We start from the raw sequence: 16388 nt of genomic DNA, 5'->3' as shown, positions 1-16388 counted from the left end.
GGCCTCATTTCTTAAATACGTAGAGAATGAGTCAAATTTTTTAAGAATATAAGTCATCCCCAGTTGCTAAATGGTCACTGTGACAGCGACTATGAGTAATGGGAAGGGATCAAATACAAGAGAGGTATAAATAAAGAAATTAGGCAACTGACTGAATATGTGACATGACAGAAAGTGAGGAATTGTGGATCTGGGTGACTGGAAGAATGGGCTATCATAGAAGTAATGGAAATTTAGAAGAGGCGTAGGGTTTGAGGGAAAGATGTTAAGTTCTGTCATCAAGGTTGAGACATCCAAAAGATATCCAGTGTGAAATCTCCAAACGTCAATCAACAATGTCTTTTGTATTTGATCCTTTCCTATCACTCATGGTCCCCTCTTACTTTCCAGTCCTTTGCATCCTCCTCATTCAACTGCTTTTTCCACAGTTACCAAGGTTAGCTCTTCATTGCCAACTCTGATAGCCTTTTTTCAGCCTTAATACTTTTTGACCACCTTCTCCTCCTGGACACTCTCTCTTTCTGGGTTTTCCTGACTATAAGCTCTCCTGGATTTTTCTCACCTGACTGCTTGGACTAATAAGGCATTACTATGAAAAAGTTGGATGTGTTTTTGTTTTGTTTTTTAGTACAAAAAGAGAAAGGATTCTTACTCAAGCCAACTGTTAAAAAACTCTCCCACTTCCCACAGAGACCTATACATTTTTTTTTTCACTTTATAGTTGTACCACGTGTGGCTTAGAATACTAGAGTTGACATTCATCTGGATCTGGATCACCTGGATCCTCATGGAATCTCTAGGACTCAAAGTACCAGGAAAAGGTTTGCTCTTTCAGGTAATGGCCCTGTACATACTGCTCTTCTCTAGTCCTCACTTCCAGTTTCCTACCATGTTGATATTTCTCTCCATTGCAACACCCCTGTTGCTCCACTTCTGGTTCAGCATCTCCACCTGGCACCTGTTCTTTTCCTCTAGGGTTGTGTGGGTGCACTGGCCTTTGGTGTAGGCCTATTTCCATGTATTCATGTAGCTCAATATGTCCATCTGCTGCCAATTCCTGCCACAAACTTCCCTCTACAGCCCTGTGAATGCAGCATTCTTCAGTGAAGGTCTCTTCTCAGGTTCACATGCATCTTAGCATCTCTGTTTTGTTTGGTCTGTCCCCCTCTTCAAGTCTGCATGGTGTGCTCACTCTGTGTCTTCCATTTTTGGCCATGTGGTAGTTCCTCATACAGAATCAGCTCCGCTATTTCTTAATGTTTTCAAGGAAGGGGAAGAAGCTTACTTAATTCCTCTTGGTACATACCTGCTATATGTTCAAAAAGCTAGAAATAGGCCCCTAAATCACTATGTTTCATATCTCCATTCACTATTTATTAAAAGGATGCATATTCCCCACAAGAGTACTCTTCAAAGATTTGCCCAAACTAATAAAAATTCAAATGGTTCTATCATGTCATTTTGTAAACATCAGCTTTTTCTCCCTACATCCTAACATCCTAACATTCAACCTATGTGGAAAATGTTTGGAGAGAGTTTTTGCTATTAATGATTCTATTTTTCCATGCTTTTTTCCCTTGCTCTCTGTCAACTCTTATCTCATTGAGAGCGTAAAACAAGATATGTGTAAATACATATTGAATCACAGTTTGGGGGACTGTATTTTATAACATATTCCTTTTCAACCCTATAATTCTGATGTGAACTTTGAGAATAAATATTTTTGAATATGAAAAATAAAAATTATTTATTATTAAATTTTATATTTGGTGCATAAGGGGATGTAGGTTAAATAGCGTATACCCCCAGAATTTGGGAAAGTAGTCTGAAATTGAAACAAATAAAACTGAATATAAGATGGATAAGATTAGCCATTTGCATTATCCATCCTAAGAGATACTTGTAAATGTGATGCCAATGAGACTAGGGTGTCACCCAATCTCATCAAGGAAATATTAATAAAAATGTAACCAATATAAAACAACACATAATCTATTTATAGGGTAGCTTAAAGTATGCAGGTTTGTTACTAACTATACTTGCATGTGACAGGCAGGAATTTATAACAAAGGAATTGAATTGCGGAGAAAGAGGGAAGAAGCCTCACATACAACACCCTCCTTCCCCCAGCCTTTTGTTGTTGTTATTGCCTTTCCTCTAGCCATTCATTCACTCAGGAGACCCAAGGAAAATCCTGTGCCTCAGACCCACATGACTTCTGTGGAGTTTCCTTGAAAAGAATGGGGTTCGTAAGGGGTTAAATGGACTAACAAAAATATTTTAACTCTAAATCAGAGAAAGGGCTGGGACAGACAGCAATCTTGTCAGGAGGAAATTTTTTAAAAAAGACTAGATGCTTGTGGTTCTAACTAGCTGGCTAGCTGGTTCCAAAAAAGCTTGGCCCCTCAAGTAGAGAGGACACTTTCTCCTTATAATACCTAAGTTCTTAGCCTTTTTTGCAGTCAGTATGGTGAAGCCCATAAACTCCTTCCCAGAATCATGTTTTTAAATGCTTAAAATACATAAGATTACAAAGGAAACCAGCTCCACTGAAGTAGTTATAAAGACATTTTAAAAACGAGTTCCACAGACCTCAAGTTAAAAACCCGTGTTACAGAGAGAAAACAGCTTTCCCCTATTTCAGTAACTAGATATGGGTTCTACCTTTCCCAAAGAGCTGAAGTTCTGCCTTTGGACTTGAAGCTGAAAGAGAGATCACTAAGACCCATACTCATCTTCTTGTAGAGAAGTGGTAGTATCTTACCTGAAGATTCTAGAAAACAGCTCAGGTGAGAGAAATAGGAAGCAGAGATGTGATATTGAAGGAAGGGGGAAGAAAGAGGGAAGGATCCTTAAAAGTGGCACAGTGATAGCAACTAAAATGTCATAAGTGTGAATTCCCTATCCACATATGTGACCTGGCCACATGTATCCCATATGCACATACCTTTCTATGTGTGTGCCCAATATAAATCTCTGCATGTGTGTCTCACGCATGATCCTTATGTGTCTACTCCTCCCATTGATGCTGAATGTATTTGTTGGAGGGGGTGCCCATTTTCGATGCTCCCAAATTAATATATTTGGGGGGGGGAGGGAGAATAATTTAGTCCTGCTTTCCTTACTGTGCTATTTCATGAAATGTCTTTTCTTTGAATTCACTGTGTCTTCTGGCTGAATAGCAAAGACAATAACATCAGTAGGGGTCTTTGTAGACCAAAAGAATACCCTAAAACTGGTGTAGCTTTTCTGGGGGGTCCTCATGGAAGAGGTGGTGATATAATGGGTGATCTATAATAATGGTAACATGTCTCTCATGAAGTAATGACATAATAACAAAAAAGCATGCTGGCTAACCTAGAGTCTAGAAAAATTGGTGGGGTATCATGAGATTTGTTTAAGGTGGAATTATTATATATCTTGTAGAATCAACTATTCTGGTCACTAGCACAGTGTTCTCTAGTAGGAAAGAATTCTCTAGTCATGGCAGAGAGAAATGAGCACTGCACTGGGTTTTAGATTTGACTCTAGACTCTGCCTCATCGTAGGTGATCCTATCTAACTTGGGCAAATCATTTAACCTTTTTCACCTGTTTCCTCATCTGTAAAACAAAAGCAGTGCTACTTAAAACTAAATCACAATTGTTCTAAGGAAAGTAAATTCTAAACTACAGAAAACTGTGTAACATGGGCAGGGATTGCCTCCACTTCATTGCCACTCTAGGACAGTTCTAGGCACCCTGTGATACTGAAGACAGCTCCAGGGTGTTGGGGGCTAAGTAGGGATTTGGCTGGGTATTGTGGATGTTTCAGGGGGACTGTGGGGATTGAGTCAGGTAGCACAAACCTGGTGAAGAAGAGAAGAGAAGTTGTGGAAAAAATAAAAGAGCTAGAAAGTGACCTAGGCCAAGCATCTGGGTTCCTAGGCTGGCAAAAGGAGACCAAATAAAGCTGAGGGATGGAAGGGGGAGTGCATGGAGCAGTGCTGCCATGATGCATGTTTCCAAGTTCTGAAGACCCCAGAGCTAACCTGAGAAACGTCAGCAGAGTCCAGCTGCTTTAGGTCCAGCCTGCATCTCTCCATATGGGCTACTGAGAGCATGCTGAAGAGATAGGTGACCAATTGACAGTTTCCCCATCCTGTGTAAGTTTTCCTAATGAGATTTCTATTGTCATCTCACATCTGAGGAAGTATAGGAAACTATATGCATTTGTGTATGGGGCAGAGAATAATTATACTGTTTTATTTCCTTTAGTTATTTATATTGCTTTTATGTCCTTATTAAATGCTTTTGCTATAGGATAGGATAATTTTTGCATGGTCTATTAATAAAGTGTTGTACTGGATAGAGGCTTGGGCATTATTTATATAATTAATTACTCCAAATGACTATACTGAACCTGAACTTGGGAAAAGTAGAAAGGGATCAGAGGTATCAAATATTTCAGATCCCAATTGTTGCAATCAAACAAAAAACATTTATTAAGCACCTACTATGCAACAACCATTATGCTAGGCTCTGCAGAATAAATACAAAGAATGAAACAATCCCTATTTTCAAGTAGGGTAGACAAGTACATATAGTATAATATAACAAGTATAAGCAGAAAAAATAAGTAAGAAGGAAAGAAATCCTTACCCCAATTAATGTAAACAGAGAAGGCCCAGATTTCTTGATTGATTCAATCAACAAAAGGTATAAACCAGGTACAAGTCTATGATCAATTTGGGAAGACTGATAATCAATAGAGAATAGACCAAATGGGGGCTCATGAGTGATAGTATTAAAAAAAACCTCAGGGTTATCCCCTAGAACTCTGAGGGGAACAATAGCCCATTGTCTTGTGGACAAGACAGGAGGAGCCCCAGAAGGAGTGCTACAGATATAAAGAGAATAATTACAAATAACTATAAAGAAGATCAGATACACACTACTTACAACTAAGAGGCTGCAATGAGGTGAGAACACGTTCCAGGTATGGGGGACAAAGGGATGGCAATGGGAGATGTAGTGTCATACTGGGAAAAGAGCAAGTAAGCCAGCATAGCTAAATCACAGAGTTCATGGAGGTAAATAACATGTTAGAATAATGAAAAGCAGAAAGGGGCCAGGTTATAAAGATTTTTAAATGAGAGAGGACTTTCTGTTTGATCCTAGAAGACACAAGGAAGCCACTGGAGTTTATTAAGTGGAGAAGAGACATGGTCAGACCTATGCCTTAGGAAAATCATTCTGAAAGCTAGGTGGGGGATAGATTGAGATGAGAAGAGACATGACACAGGAATACCAATCAGGATGATATTGAAATAATCCAAACAAAAAGTGAGGAGAAATTGAACCAGGATGATGGCTATGCGAATGGAGAAGGGGATACATGGGAGAAAAATTGTGAAGGCAAAAGATTTGGTTAACATTGGATATGTAGGATGAGTGAGAATGAAGAGTCAGTCTGTAATGACACTGAAATTTCAGGTCTGGGTAACTGGGAGGACAGTTGTGCCCTTGACAATAACAGGGAAGCTCAGAAGAGGGGAAGGTTTACATGAACCAGCATGATCACCCCTTGGTAAACTGGTAAAGCTGGGTTTCTAAAACAACAAAGCTAAATACCGTATTCATTTGTGTTGACTTCTCTAAGGTAAAGATACCCCATAAATCTCAGCCTGAGCAGTCATCCAATTGGCCACACTCTCTCACTTTAATACCATCTTAACTGCAACACAATTCACTATGATTCAGATTATAAAATAAAACAAACCAGTTGTATTACACACTGGTCATTCTGAATGAAGTACTTAACCACGTTATTCTGAAAAACCTTTCCACTTCTTGTTCTGCTTTCAGACACATCAAGTTCTGATGTCTTACTGATCAACTGCTCAACCTAAAATGAAGAATATTTATCACTACAGTACAAAACCACATATTATATGTGAAAAGTGCATTAAGGAATATTTTGTTCTAACCTTGAGCAAATCAGATACTAACATGAGTGTTACTAAAGGAGTATCAGTATAAATGAAAGAGCACTGGGCTGGAGCCTGGGAAACCTGGGTTCTAGTGCCAGTTTTGATACTGTGTAACCTTAGACATATCACATCAATTTCACAGGCCTCAGTTTCCTCACTTGTAAAATAAGGGGGTTGGTTAATGATGATGATGACGACGATGATGATGATAACTAGCAATTGTATAGCACTGTAAGGCTTGCTAAGCAATTTACCAACATCATCCCATTTTGTACTCACAGCTACCCTAGAAGGTAGGGTTCTTTTATTATCCTTTTACAGATGAAGAAATTGAGGCAGATGAAGCTTAAGTGACTTGCCCAGGGTCACACAGCTAATAAGTATCTGAGGCTGCATTTGAATTCAGGTCTACCTGCCTCCAGGACATAGGATCTTTAAAGACCCTTCCTGCCACAGTATTCTATAAGCTGTATGTAAAATAGTAAGAGTTATGATTATATACCTATAAAATCCTTTCCAGCCTCAAAAATCTATGATTATATATGAATGGAATGTAAGATTACTGTCAAATGAACCCGCAACTACTAATGACTATCTGCCAACATAGTTGCAGATGTTATTAAAGTTACAGGAGTTCAAATTGGTGAATATTCTTTTTGAAGAACTGAAAATAAACAAATAAAATATAAGAAACAGCTAGCCAAGGGCAGCTAAGGGGCATAGTGGTTAGAACACTGGCCTGAGTCAGGCAGACCTGAGTTCAAATTTGACCTCAAGACACTTAACTAGCTGAGTGACCCTAAGCAAGTCACTTAACCCCAACTGCCTCCAAAAAAAGAAAGAGAAAGAAAGAAAGGAAGAAAGGAAGAAAGAAAGAAAGAAAGAAAGAAAGGAAGGAAGGAAGGAAGGAAGGAAGGAAGGAAGGAAGAAAGAAAGAAAGAAAGAAAGAAAGAAAGAAAGAAAGAAAGAAAGAAAGAAAGAAAGAAAGAAAGAAAGAAATAGACCTAGCCAAAATAAATAAATGAAATTGTTCATTCTTGGGAAATACAGTCTTTTTATTTTTTAAATTAATTAAAGTTAACCCACATCTTCCCTCTTTTCCTCTCCCACCTTCCTCCTCACACCCACTAAAAAAGAAAAACAAAGTCCTTGTAACAAATACATATAGTCAAGGGAAACACATTCCCACATGATAAGGTCAGAATCAGTATGTCTCCCTCTGCTCCTCTCTGTCAGGAGATGGGGAATCTGTTTCCTTACGTGTCCTCTAGGAATCGTGGCAGGTCACTATGGTGATCAGAGTTCTTAAACCTTCCAAAGTTGTGTCTTTACAATATTGCTGTTATTGTGTGAGTTATTCTCCTAGTTCTGCCCACTTCATTATATCGATTCATTGTTTTCCCAGGTTTCTTTGAAACCACTGCTCTCATAATTTTTCACAGAACGAGTATTCTATTACACTCATAATTTGTTCAGCCATTTTACAATTAATGGGCATTCCTTTAGTTTCCATTTTTTTTCCCACCTCAAAGAGCTGCCATAAACACTCTTGAACATTTGAGAATCTGTTGTTAATCTCTTTGAGATGTGGGCCTAAGGGTGACACTGCCATGTTGAAGGATATACGTAGTTTATTAACTTTTGGGGTTTAGTTCCAAATTGCTTTACAGAATGGCCCGATTCACAGCTCTACCAGTAGTACCTGTTTTTAATGTACCTGTTTCCCCAAAACTCCTCCAACATTTATCATTTTCCTTTTTTTGTCAATTTTGCCAATCAACAGGAGATGAGGTAGAAGCTCAGAGTGGACTTAATTTGCATTTCCCTAATTATTAGTGATTTGGAGCATTTTTTTCAAATGGCTATTGGTAGCTTGGATTTCTTCTATGAAAACTGAAAGGCAATTCTTTTAAAGTGAAATTAAAATATGTTTTTATACCTGAGAATAAGTGATGGAAAGATTTGGGCTTTCTTCAGCTTCAGACCTCATAATTTCATCTTCTTCACAAGCTAAACTGGATTCTGTACAAACAATAAGATTAAAATGACATAAAGTAGAAAACAAGGCGAATTAATCTATATTTTCATAAACCTACCTCCAACATCTGAAGACTCGTAGTTTTTTTCTTGCTCTCTCATTTTATCTCTAGTGACAAAATCTTCCTATATAGAAAGCACATAAACAGGAATGAAATGTACATATTTCTAAGAGACACAAATACAGCTAGATAGAAGTATTTACTACCATGAAAAATTAATTTTTAAAATTTAAACTTTATTTTTATTCTGAACCTAACACCAAATAAAATTAGCATTTCCATATGAATTGTAGTATACCAGAGAAGATTACACATCAAACTGGACTCTCATTATGTAGAGCTTACTTTTCTCTTAAAGTCTATAATAAATTTAACATGTAACCTTCAAAATGGTCCCACTTGTCTGTGATTCCTTCTGTTTTCTTTTGGGGGAGAGTGGACCCTATCCCTAGCTCTACCTTCCCTTCCTACCTCCTTCCCCCAAATTTGGAAAAAAAAATCCTTGTAGCAAATACATCCTAGTAAAGCAAAACACATTCCTACATTGGCTGTGTTGTCATACATAAAATGTATGTTTCATTCTGCATCTGGAGTCCATCACCACTCTGTCTGGAGGTGTGCCACACACTTCATCATCCCTCCTCTGGAGTCGTGGTTGGTCATTTCATTGTTCAGCATTCTTAAGTCTTTCAAAGTTGTTTTTCTTTTTTTTTAATAAAACAAAATTTATTAAAATGTGTACAATTTCTTTGGCTATTCCCAGTTGATTTCCATAGCTTTCTCAGGCTTTCTGGAACCCAGAAGTTTCCAAGTCTGCTTCTGCAACTTTAAGTGAACCCTAGAAGCTTACATGATTAGTTGAAAGGATCAGACAGATATGCTGTGGGATGACAGATTTCAATGTGAGAATTAAGACAAAAAACTATTCGAATACAAGACCTGCCCATAGCACCAAGTCATGGAAATCTTATAGTTATCATTAACTATCTCAGGAGATCAACACTGAAGTAATTATATTTCAATCTTATTTCACCTTATTTCTCAATATTGAGAATATAGATTTCAAAATATTACAGCCTCAAGACGCTTCCTTAAATTAAGTGGAACATTTAGATAAAAAATTGGTTTCTGACCATCACAGTTACTATTCCCAGTATCCCCACTGAATACCTTAATGATCTGTTTGCTTCCTTTTGTATCTCAGAATCAAATATCAGAACAATTTTGCCAATGAGTCAGAGAACAGAGCAGGAAATTCCCAAGTTTCAGAGGATACCTTTTTTTAAAAAAAGAAATTTTAAAAGCCCAGAAGGTGACATAGGTTCTATAGCAATATCATTTCTGAGCTGTAGGAATTACAGAATCAGAAGCTTAAGAGTTGGAAGAGATCTTAGAAACCAAATATAATGGCACCTCCACTATTGTCCCCGACTGAGGACTTTTACAGGAGCATTTGCCACCTGATAAATTCCACTTGATCACCCTTCAATGAGCTTGCTTGTACTTGAATAACACAGTGCCATGCTTTGGCTGTCTTATGTATATATGCTCCCTATCTCACATTAGGTCAAGTAGCCATGTCCCCAACACTTCTCTCCCAGACAGTGGAGCCTGGTATGGGGCTGGGCACACAGCAGGTGATCAGGAAAAACCAACGGTGTCTTGGAAAACAAGCTGGATTGGAGTCAGTAGACCAGGATGTAAATTGCGACTTTGTTATTTCCTGCCTCCCCACTTGGAAAAATCATTTAATCTCCCTAGAGCTCAGCCAAAATCATCTGTAAGATGAGGGTTTGGACTAGATTACAGGTTCTTCACCTCTTCTGTGTCAGGGACCCCTTAGGAAGTCAGATGAAACTTGTGGACCCTTCTCAGAATAAGGTTTTATTGCCTACATTCATAATCAAAGGAAATGCATGATTTCAGGGAGAGGTTAGTGAAAAAGAAGATGCCACGTTTTTTCTCATCTAAGGTCATGGACCGCTTGAAATGTATCCACGGATCCCTGGGAATCAGTAGACCTTCACTAGACAGTCACTAAAGTCCTTTCCATTCTAAGTCCTATTCTCCTATGACTCCATGTCAACCAAACACGGCAAGTTTAAAAGCATATATTGCTTTCCTCCAGTGGTAGACTTTAGAGAACACAGGAAATCAGCAATACAGGAAAACAAATCATTAACAATACCCATTCACATTCAGAGAACACTTTACAGTTACTAAGCACTTTACAGACATTCTCTCATTGGAGGCCCACAACAACCCTGTGAGGTAGGTAGCTTTATTATCCACATTTTACAGATGAGGGAACTGAGGCTCAGAGCAATGATGAGATCTGCCTGACATCCCCCAACCAGAAAGAGGTGGAGCTGGGACCCTAGCCCAAGACAGGAAGCATGCACAGAGAGCAACTGAGAGGCCCCCAAGCTGCTTTCTCTGTGCCAGGCTAGCCCAGGGCTACTGGAGATCAGTCTCCAAAGGGAAAGGCTGCAGATCACCAAGAGGACTTGAGGACTGGGCTGGGGACTGGGAAATGATATTGTTACTGGCTGACTTCCCAAAACGAAAACATTTTGAGAGAAGGAAAATGTAGAGGGCCAACTCTGAGAAAGTCTATTCTGGGATAAGATACAGGCCAGAGGCCTGTTCTTGCCCTTGGGCTGATAACTCAGAACATGGGCTCTCCATCCCCCCCTCGGCATGCTGCTCAGGATGAAGGCTCTCCAAGCCTCCTGGGTATACATGTGCTCTCTCCAATACCCTCCATGGCACACACATCCTAAACACCACCTGTGGGCTATTAACACAATATTGTTTATGGCAAAGGGGAACTAAGCACAAGGAAGTCATGCATTATGCAAATGCCTTGCAGGTGGATTTGTTGATTCTGCTTGCCTAAAAGGGTATATACGCCCTGTCCCTCAGTTTAATAAACAGAGCTGTTCTTTACTCTTCCGCCTGGCCCATGTTTTCTTTTTACTCTCCACAGCATTCATCCATCTCCGGCCATTTCGGCACCACAGCCGCTGGTGGCAGGAAAAAAATGCTTTCTTGGCTTGATGCTCCTTGATACTAGATACCATCAAGACTCTGATGACTGTTTGTCAAGAGGAGAATGTGAATCCCTACACCATGATTCCTGCCCACGGACCACACCAGTGATAGAGTGCAGCACCATGTGGGGCAGGGAAAGAACTGGGGATTGCTTCTAACTTCAGGGGCCAAAGCTGACCAGGAAAGCAGGCTTTATAGAGAGCCCTGGGAACGGCCTGTTGGAGAAGGAGCCCTTTGTGTAGCCGGGTTTGACTCAGGTTCCCACAATCCCTCAGCTCTGCATCCAGGGGCGGGATGTGCCATGTTCTCTGACCTCAACCTGCTATACCAGACCAGCGGGAACAGATGGAAGCAATCCAAATGAAGGGAATGGCTTCCCCAGCAGTGGAGGGGCAGAGCAGAACCTTCTGGGCAGGTCAATGTGTTTTGGAAAAGGCCTTTGGGTTAGTAGGAGGAGAGGCAGGGGAGGGCGAAACAGACCAGGAACCTGCCCAGTGGACGTTCTGGAATCCAGACATCATCACCTTCCCTTTCAGGTAAATGTCCTCATCAGCCCCTTGGTTGAGGTGCTTCACCATGTTTTTCTCAAAGAGAAGTGGGTGGTAGGCACCCATAGTGCATGTGCTGTCAAAGAAGCACTGGTAGTAGTAACAAATGTCTGTTTTGCGCTTTGAGAGAAAAAATTCATATACATCCACCTTGTCACAGAAGCTCATCATGATCACAATGCCTAGCATCCCTGAGGATGAGGGATTTGGCTGAATGTCCTCTGGGGAATTCTCCTGGAGGATGTCCCAAAGCTCCCATGGCATCTTGGGGCTGAGTATATAAAAGGACTGGTGGGAGTTCTCTTTGCGATATTGCTTGTAGTTTTGAAAGAAATTGTAGTTGGGTTTCTTGTACCACGCTGGGATCTCAGAATAGTATGGAGAGGGATCCTACACAATTAAGATTCCTTCTTTATATAAACTGTCCTGAAGAAAGTTGTGCTTGGCTGAAGTTACCAACTATTTCTCTGCCCAGGTATGAAGCCTTCAGGGATCCAGCAGATGATACAATAGCACATGTGCCCAGTTGCCCAAATTTGGCTCTGATATCCTTCTGAGGCAGAGTTTCCCACTCAGAGGTGTTGAAGGGGAAGTCCACCCCCTCTATCATGGTAACTTTCACTCGACTCGCGAGCTGACATTGCAAGGCACTGACACTGAGCTTCTTCAATTGACACTCCCCTTTAAAGGTCACATTATATTTGTTCATGTGTAAATAGTTCTTCCTGACCTTTTGCAACCGGGGAGGAAGATTCTTGGAGGAGTTGTTTTAATTCCAGACCTTGGCATTGAACCTCTCAGCCTGGGATCTGTCTCTAGCGCCATTTGGAATGCTGCTCCCTCTTGGAGAGTTCATCATTGTTGTCATGTACACAGGCTTTGGACCCAACTTCCTAGCCAAAAATTGCAGGTTTCTGGGCAGCTGGAAGTTTTTTGATTCCAATTTCAGGGAAACTGAGTACTCTTTCTTTGATTCATTCCACAGACAGATGGTGAGGAAGAGGAGGAAGGCCAAGAGCCCATACATAATTTTTTTGAGGAAGTTGATATGGACCATACTGAAGCACATAGTGCCCCAGGCACAAGGTAAGAAATCACTTCTGGGAGGGGCGGAGCCAAGATGGCGGCTGGAAAGCAGGGACCAGCCTGAGCTCCCTGCCGAGCCCCTCCAAAAACCTATAAAAAATGGCTCTGAACCAATTCTAGAACGGCAGAACCCACAGAACAGCAGAGGGAAGCAGGGCTCCAGCCCAGGAGAGCCTGGATGGTCTCTGGGTGAGGTCTAACCCGCACGGAGCTGGGAGCTGGGAACGGAGTGGAGCAGAGCCCAGCCTGAGCGACTTGGACCATCCAGACCAGAAGCCGGGCGGAGGGGGCCCTAGCACCCTGATTCAGTGAGCTGCAGCAGTTACGAGACATCTCAACCCACAAACACCAAAGACTGCTGAGAAGGTTAGTGGGAAAAGCTGCGGGAGTGGAAGGAGTTCGAGGTTCGGCTTCCAGCCCCGGGGGCAGCGGAGGTGGGGCAGCTACGGCTGCTGCTGCTTTCGGCTCCAGGCCCACCTGGTGGGAGGAATTAAGTGGGGGATCAGAGCAGGGGTGCACAGCCTGCCGAAGATCTGAGCCCAGTTCGGGTTGGGGGTCCTTGGGGAAGGAGCAGTGCTGGTGCGGCAGAGCTGGCACCTCCCCCCCAAATGTGGAACATAGAACTCTGTAGTCTACAAGCAGTCATACCCCACTGAAAAACTCAAAGGTCAAGTTAGTTGGCTGGGATTATGGCCAGGCAGCGAAAACGCACCGAGATTCAGTCTCAGACTCTGCATTCTTTCTTTGCTGACAAAGAAGACCAAAACATACAGACAGAAGAAATTAATAAAGTCAAAGAGCCTACAACAGAAACCTCCAAGAAAAACATGAACTGGTCCCAGGCCATGGAAGAGCTCAAAAAGGATTTGGAAAAGCAAGTTAGAGAAGTAGAGGAAAAATTGGGAAGAGAAATGAGAAGGATGCGAGAAAACCATGAAAAACAAGTCAATGACTTGCTAAAGGAGACCCAAAAAAATACTGAAAAATACACTGAAGAAAACAACACCTTAAAAAACAGATTAACTCAAATGGCAAAAGAGCTCCAAAAAGCCAATGAGGAGAAGAATGCCTTGAAAGGCAGAATTAGCCAAATGGAAAAGGAGGTCCAAAAGACCACTGAAGAAAATACTACTTTAAAAATTAGATTGGAGCAAGTGGAAGCTAGTGACTTTATGAGAAACCAGGATATTATAAAACAGAACCAAAGGAATGAAAAAATGGAAGACAATGTGAAATATCTCCTTGGAAAAACCACTGACCTGGAAAATAGATCCAGGAGAGATAATTTAAAAATTATTGGACTACCTGAAAGCCATGATCAAAAAAAGAGCCTAGATATCATCTTTCAAGAAATTATGAAGGAGAACTGCCCTGATATTCTAGAGCCACGGGGCAAAATAGAAATTGAAAGAATCCATCGATCGCCTCCTCAAATAGATCCAAAAAGGAAATCTCCTAGGAATATTGTCACCAAATTCCAGAGCTCCCAGATCAAGGAGAAAATACTGCAAGCAGCCAGAAAGAAACAATTTGAGTATTGTGGAAACCCAATCAGAATAACCCAGGATCTGGCAGCTTCTACATTAAGAGATTGAAGGGCTTGGAATGCGATATTCCGGAGGTCAATGGAGCTAGGATTAAAACCTCGAATCACCTATCCAGAAAAACTGAGTATCATGCTCCAAGGCAAAATATGGATTTTCAATAAAATAGAGGACTTTCAAGCTTTCTCAGTGAAAAGACCAGAACTGAATAGAAAATCTGACTTTCAAACATAAGAATCAAGAGAAGCATGAAAAGGTAATCAAGAAACAGAAATTGCAAGGGACTTAATAAAGTTGAACTGTTTTGTTTACATTCCTACATGGAAAGAGGACATGGATGATTCATGAGACCTCACTATTAGGGTAGCTGAAGGGAATATGCATATATATATATATATATATATATATATATGTGTGTGTGTGTGTGTGTGTGTGTGTGTGTATATATGTATATGTTTATGTATATATATATATATATAAGTGAATGTGTATGTATGTATATATCTATGTGTATATATATGTGTGACACAAGGTGAGTTGAAGATGAAGGGAAGATATCTAAAAGAAATAAAATTAAATTAAGGGATGAGAGAGCATCATACTGAGAGAGGGAGATAGGGAGAGATAGAATGGGGTGGATTATCTCACATAAAGGTGGCAAGAGGAAGCAGTTCTGTGGGAGCAGGGGAGAGGGCAGGTGAGGGGGGAATGAGTGAACCTTGCGCTCATCAGATTTGGCCTGAGGAGGGAATACCATACATACTCAGTTGTGTATCTTACCCCACAGGAAAGAAGAGGGAGGAAGAAAAAAAAAATAAAAGGGGGGGGATGATGGAGGGGAGGGCAGATGGGGGTGAAGGTAATCAAAAACAAACACTTTGGAAAGGGGACAGGGTCAAGGGAGAAAATTCAATAAAGCGGGATGGGTTGGAAAGGAGCAAAATGTAGTTAGTCTTTCACAACATGAGTATTAAGGAAGGGTTATACATAATGATACACATGTGGCCTAGGTTGAATTGCTCGACTTCTTTGGGGAGGGTGGGTGGGAAGGGAAGAGGGGAGAGAATTTGGAACTCAAAGTTTTAAAATCAGATGTTCAAAAACAAAAAAAAAGTTTTTGCATGCAATTAAAAAATAAGATACACAGGCAATGGGGCGTAGAAATTTATCTTGCCCTACAAGAAAGGAAGGGAAAAGGAGATGAGAGGGGAGGGGGGTGATAGACGGGAGGGCTGACTGGGGAACAGGGCAACCAGAATATACGCCATCTTGGAGTGGGGGGGGGAGGGTAGAAATGGGGAGAAAATTTGTAATTCAAACTATTGTGAAAATCAATGCTGAAAACTAAATATGTCAAATAAATAAATTTAAATTAAAAAAAAAAAAGAAATCACTTCTGCTTGAGTGTTTCCTTCTTGGACTGCCATCCATGTATTCTGTATGTATCTTGCACATACTGACCTTACATATTGTCTCTCCCATCTCCTCCTTCAGGGGAGGGAGAATGAGTGCCTTTCTTTGTATCCCCCTGCTAAGTACATAGTAGGTGCTTTAATAAGTGTGTGTTGATTGATTAACCAAGAGATCAAGCCTTTTATCAGGCATGTTGTATAGAAGAGTATTGTATGAATATGGATTGGACTAGGTGGGTTCTGAGGTCCCTCAGCTCTGAGATTTGGTGGGTCTGAAGAAATGACAAAGGGGGTAAGAACTGAAGAGTTTCTGGCCCATCTACAAACCACAATTTAATTCTTGGTAGCTAAACTGGGCAAATTTTGTCCACTGACCAATGAGTCACTACCCTGGAGAAACTGACCAGCATCAACTTTACTATTCTTGCTATGAATGAAACCATAAAAGGACCAGCAGCTACAGACAAGACAGATGAACAAGGTGACTGCCCTGCCATCATCATAGGCCCCAAGGCCCTTTCAAAGGCGATTTAATCATCTCATCACTGAGTCAGACAAATAGATCTAGCCTCTAGTCTCCCTTCCAGCTCCTCCAGGCAAAGTCAGATAGAAACGAGGAGGAATCCAGGCATCACCAATCTGACCTGCTGGAACACCCTGTTGCTACCCCAAAGCAGGAAATGGACAAAAGTAAACATGATGATTTGCCAAGGAAGTTTCATTGAAGTAAAAAC

The 16388-nt window shown here is 40.9% G+C and overlaps 1 protein-coding gene and 1 pseudogene across 2 annotated transcripts in view; both read right to left on the bottom strand.

The window, feature by feature from the left end:
- The window catches only part of HORMAD1 (HORMA domain containing 1), a 40412-nt gene that overhangs the window by 3617 nt on the left and 20407 nt on the right, over positions 1 to 16388 (bottom strand). For both annotated transcript variants that reach the window (XM_036767644.1, XM_036767646.1), the window contains 3 exons: positions 8068 to 8134; positions 7911 to 7993; positions 5803 to 5886 (listed from right to left, as the gene is read on the bottom strand). In XM_036767644.1, the coding sequence (XP_036623539.1) occupies positions 5803 to 5886; positions 7911 to 7993; positions 8068 to 8134 (234 nt within the window). The remainder of the gene's footprint in view (positions 1 to 5802; positions 5887 to 7910; positions 7994 to 8067; positions 8135 to 16388) is intronic.
- On the bottom strand, positions 11481 to 12704 carry LOC118856396 (annotated as a pseudogene).

This window comes from Trichosurus vulpecula, chromosome 7 (genome assembly GCF_011100635.1).
Source record: "Trichosurus vulpecula isolate mTriVul1 chromosome 7, mTriVul1.pri, whole genome shotgun sequence".
Taxonomy (NCBI): domain Eukaryota; kingdom Metazoa; phylum Chordata; class Mammalia; order Diprotodontia; family Phalangeridae; genus Trichosurus; species Trichosurus vulpecula.
Note: the sequence above shows the minus strand (reverse complement) of the source record. Positions and strands in the feature narration are given on the sequence as shown.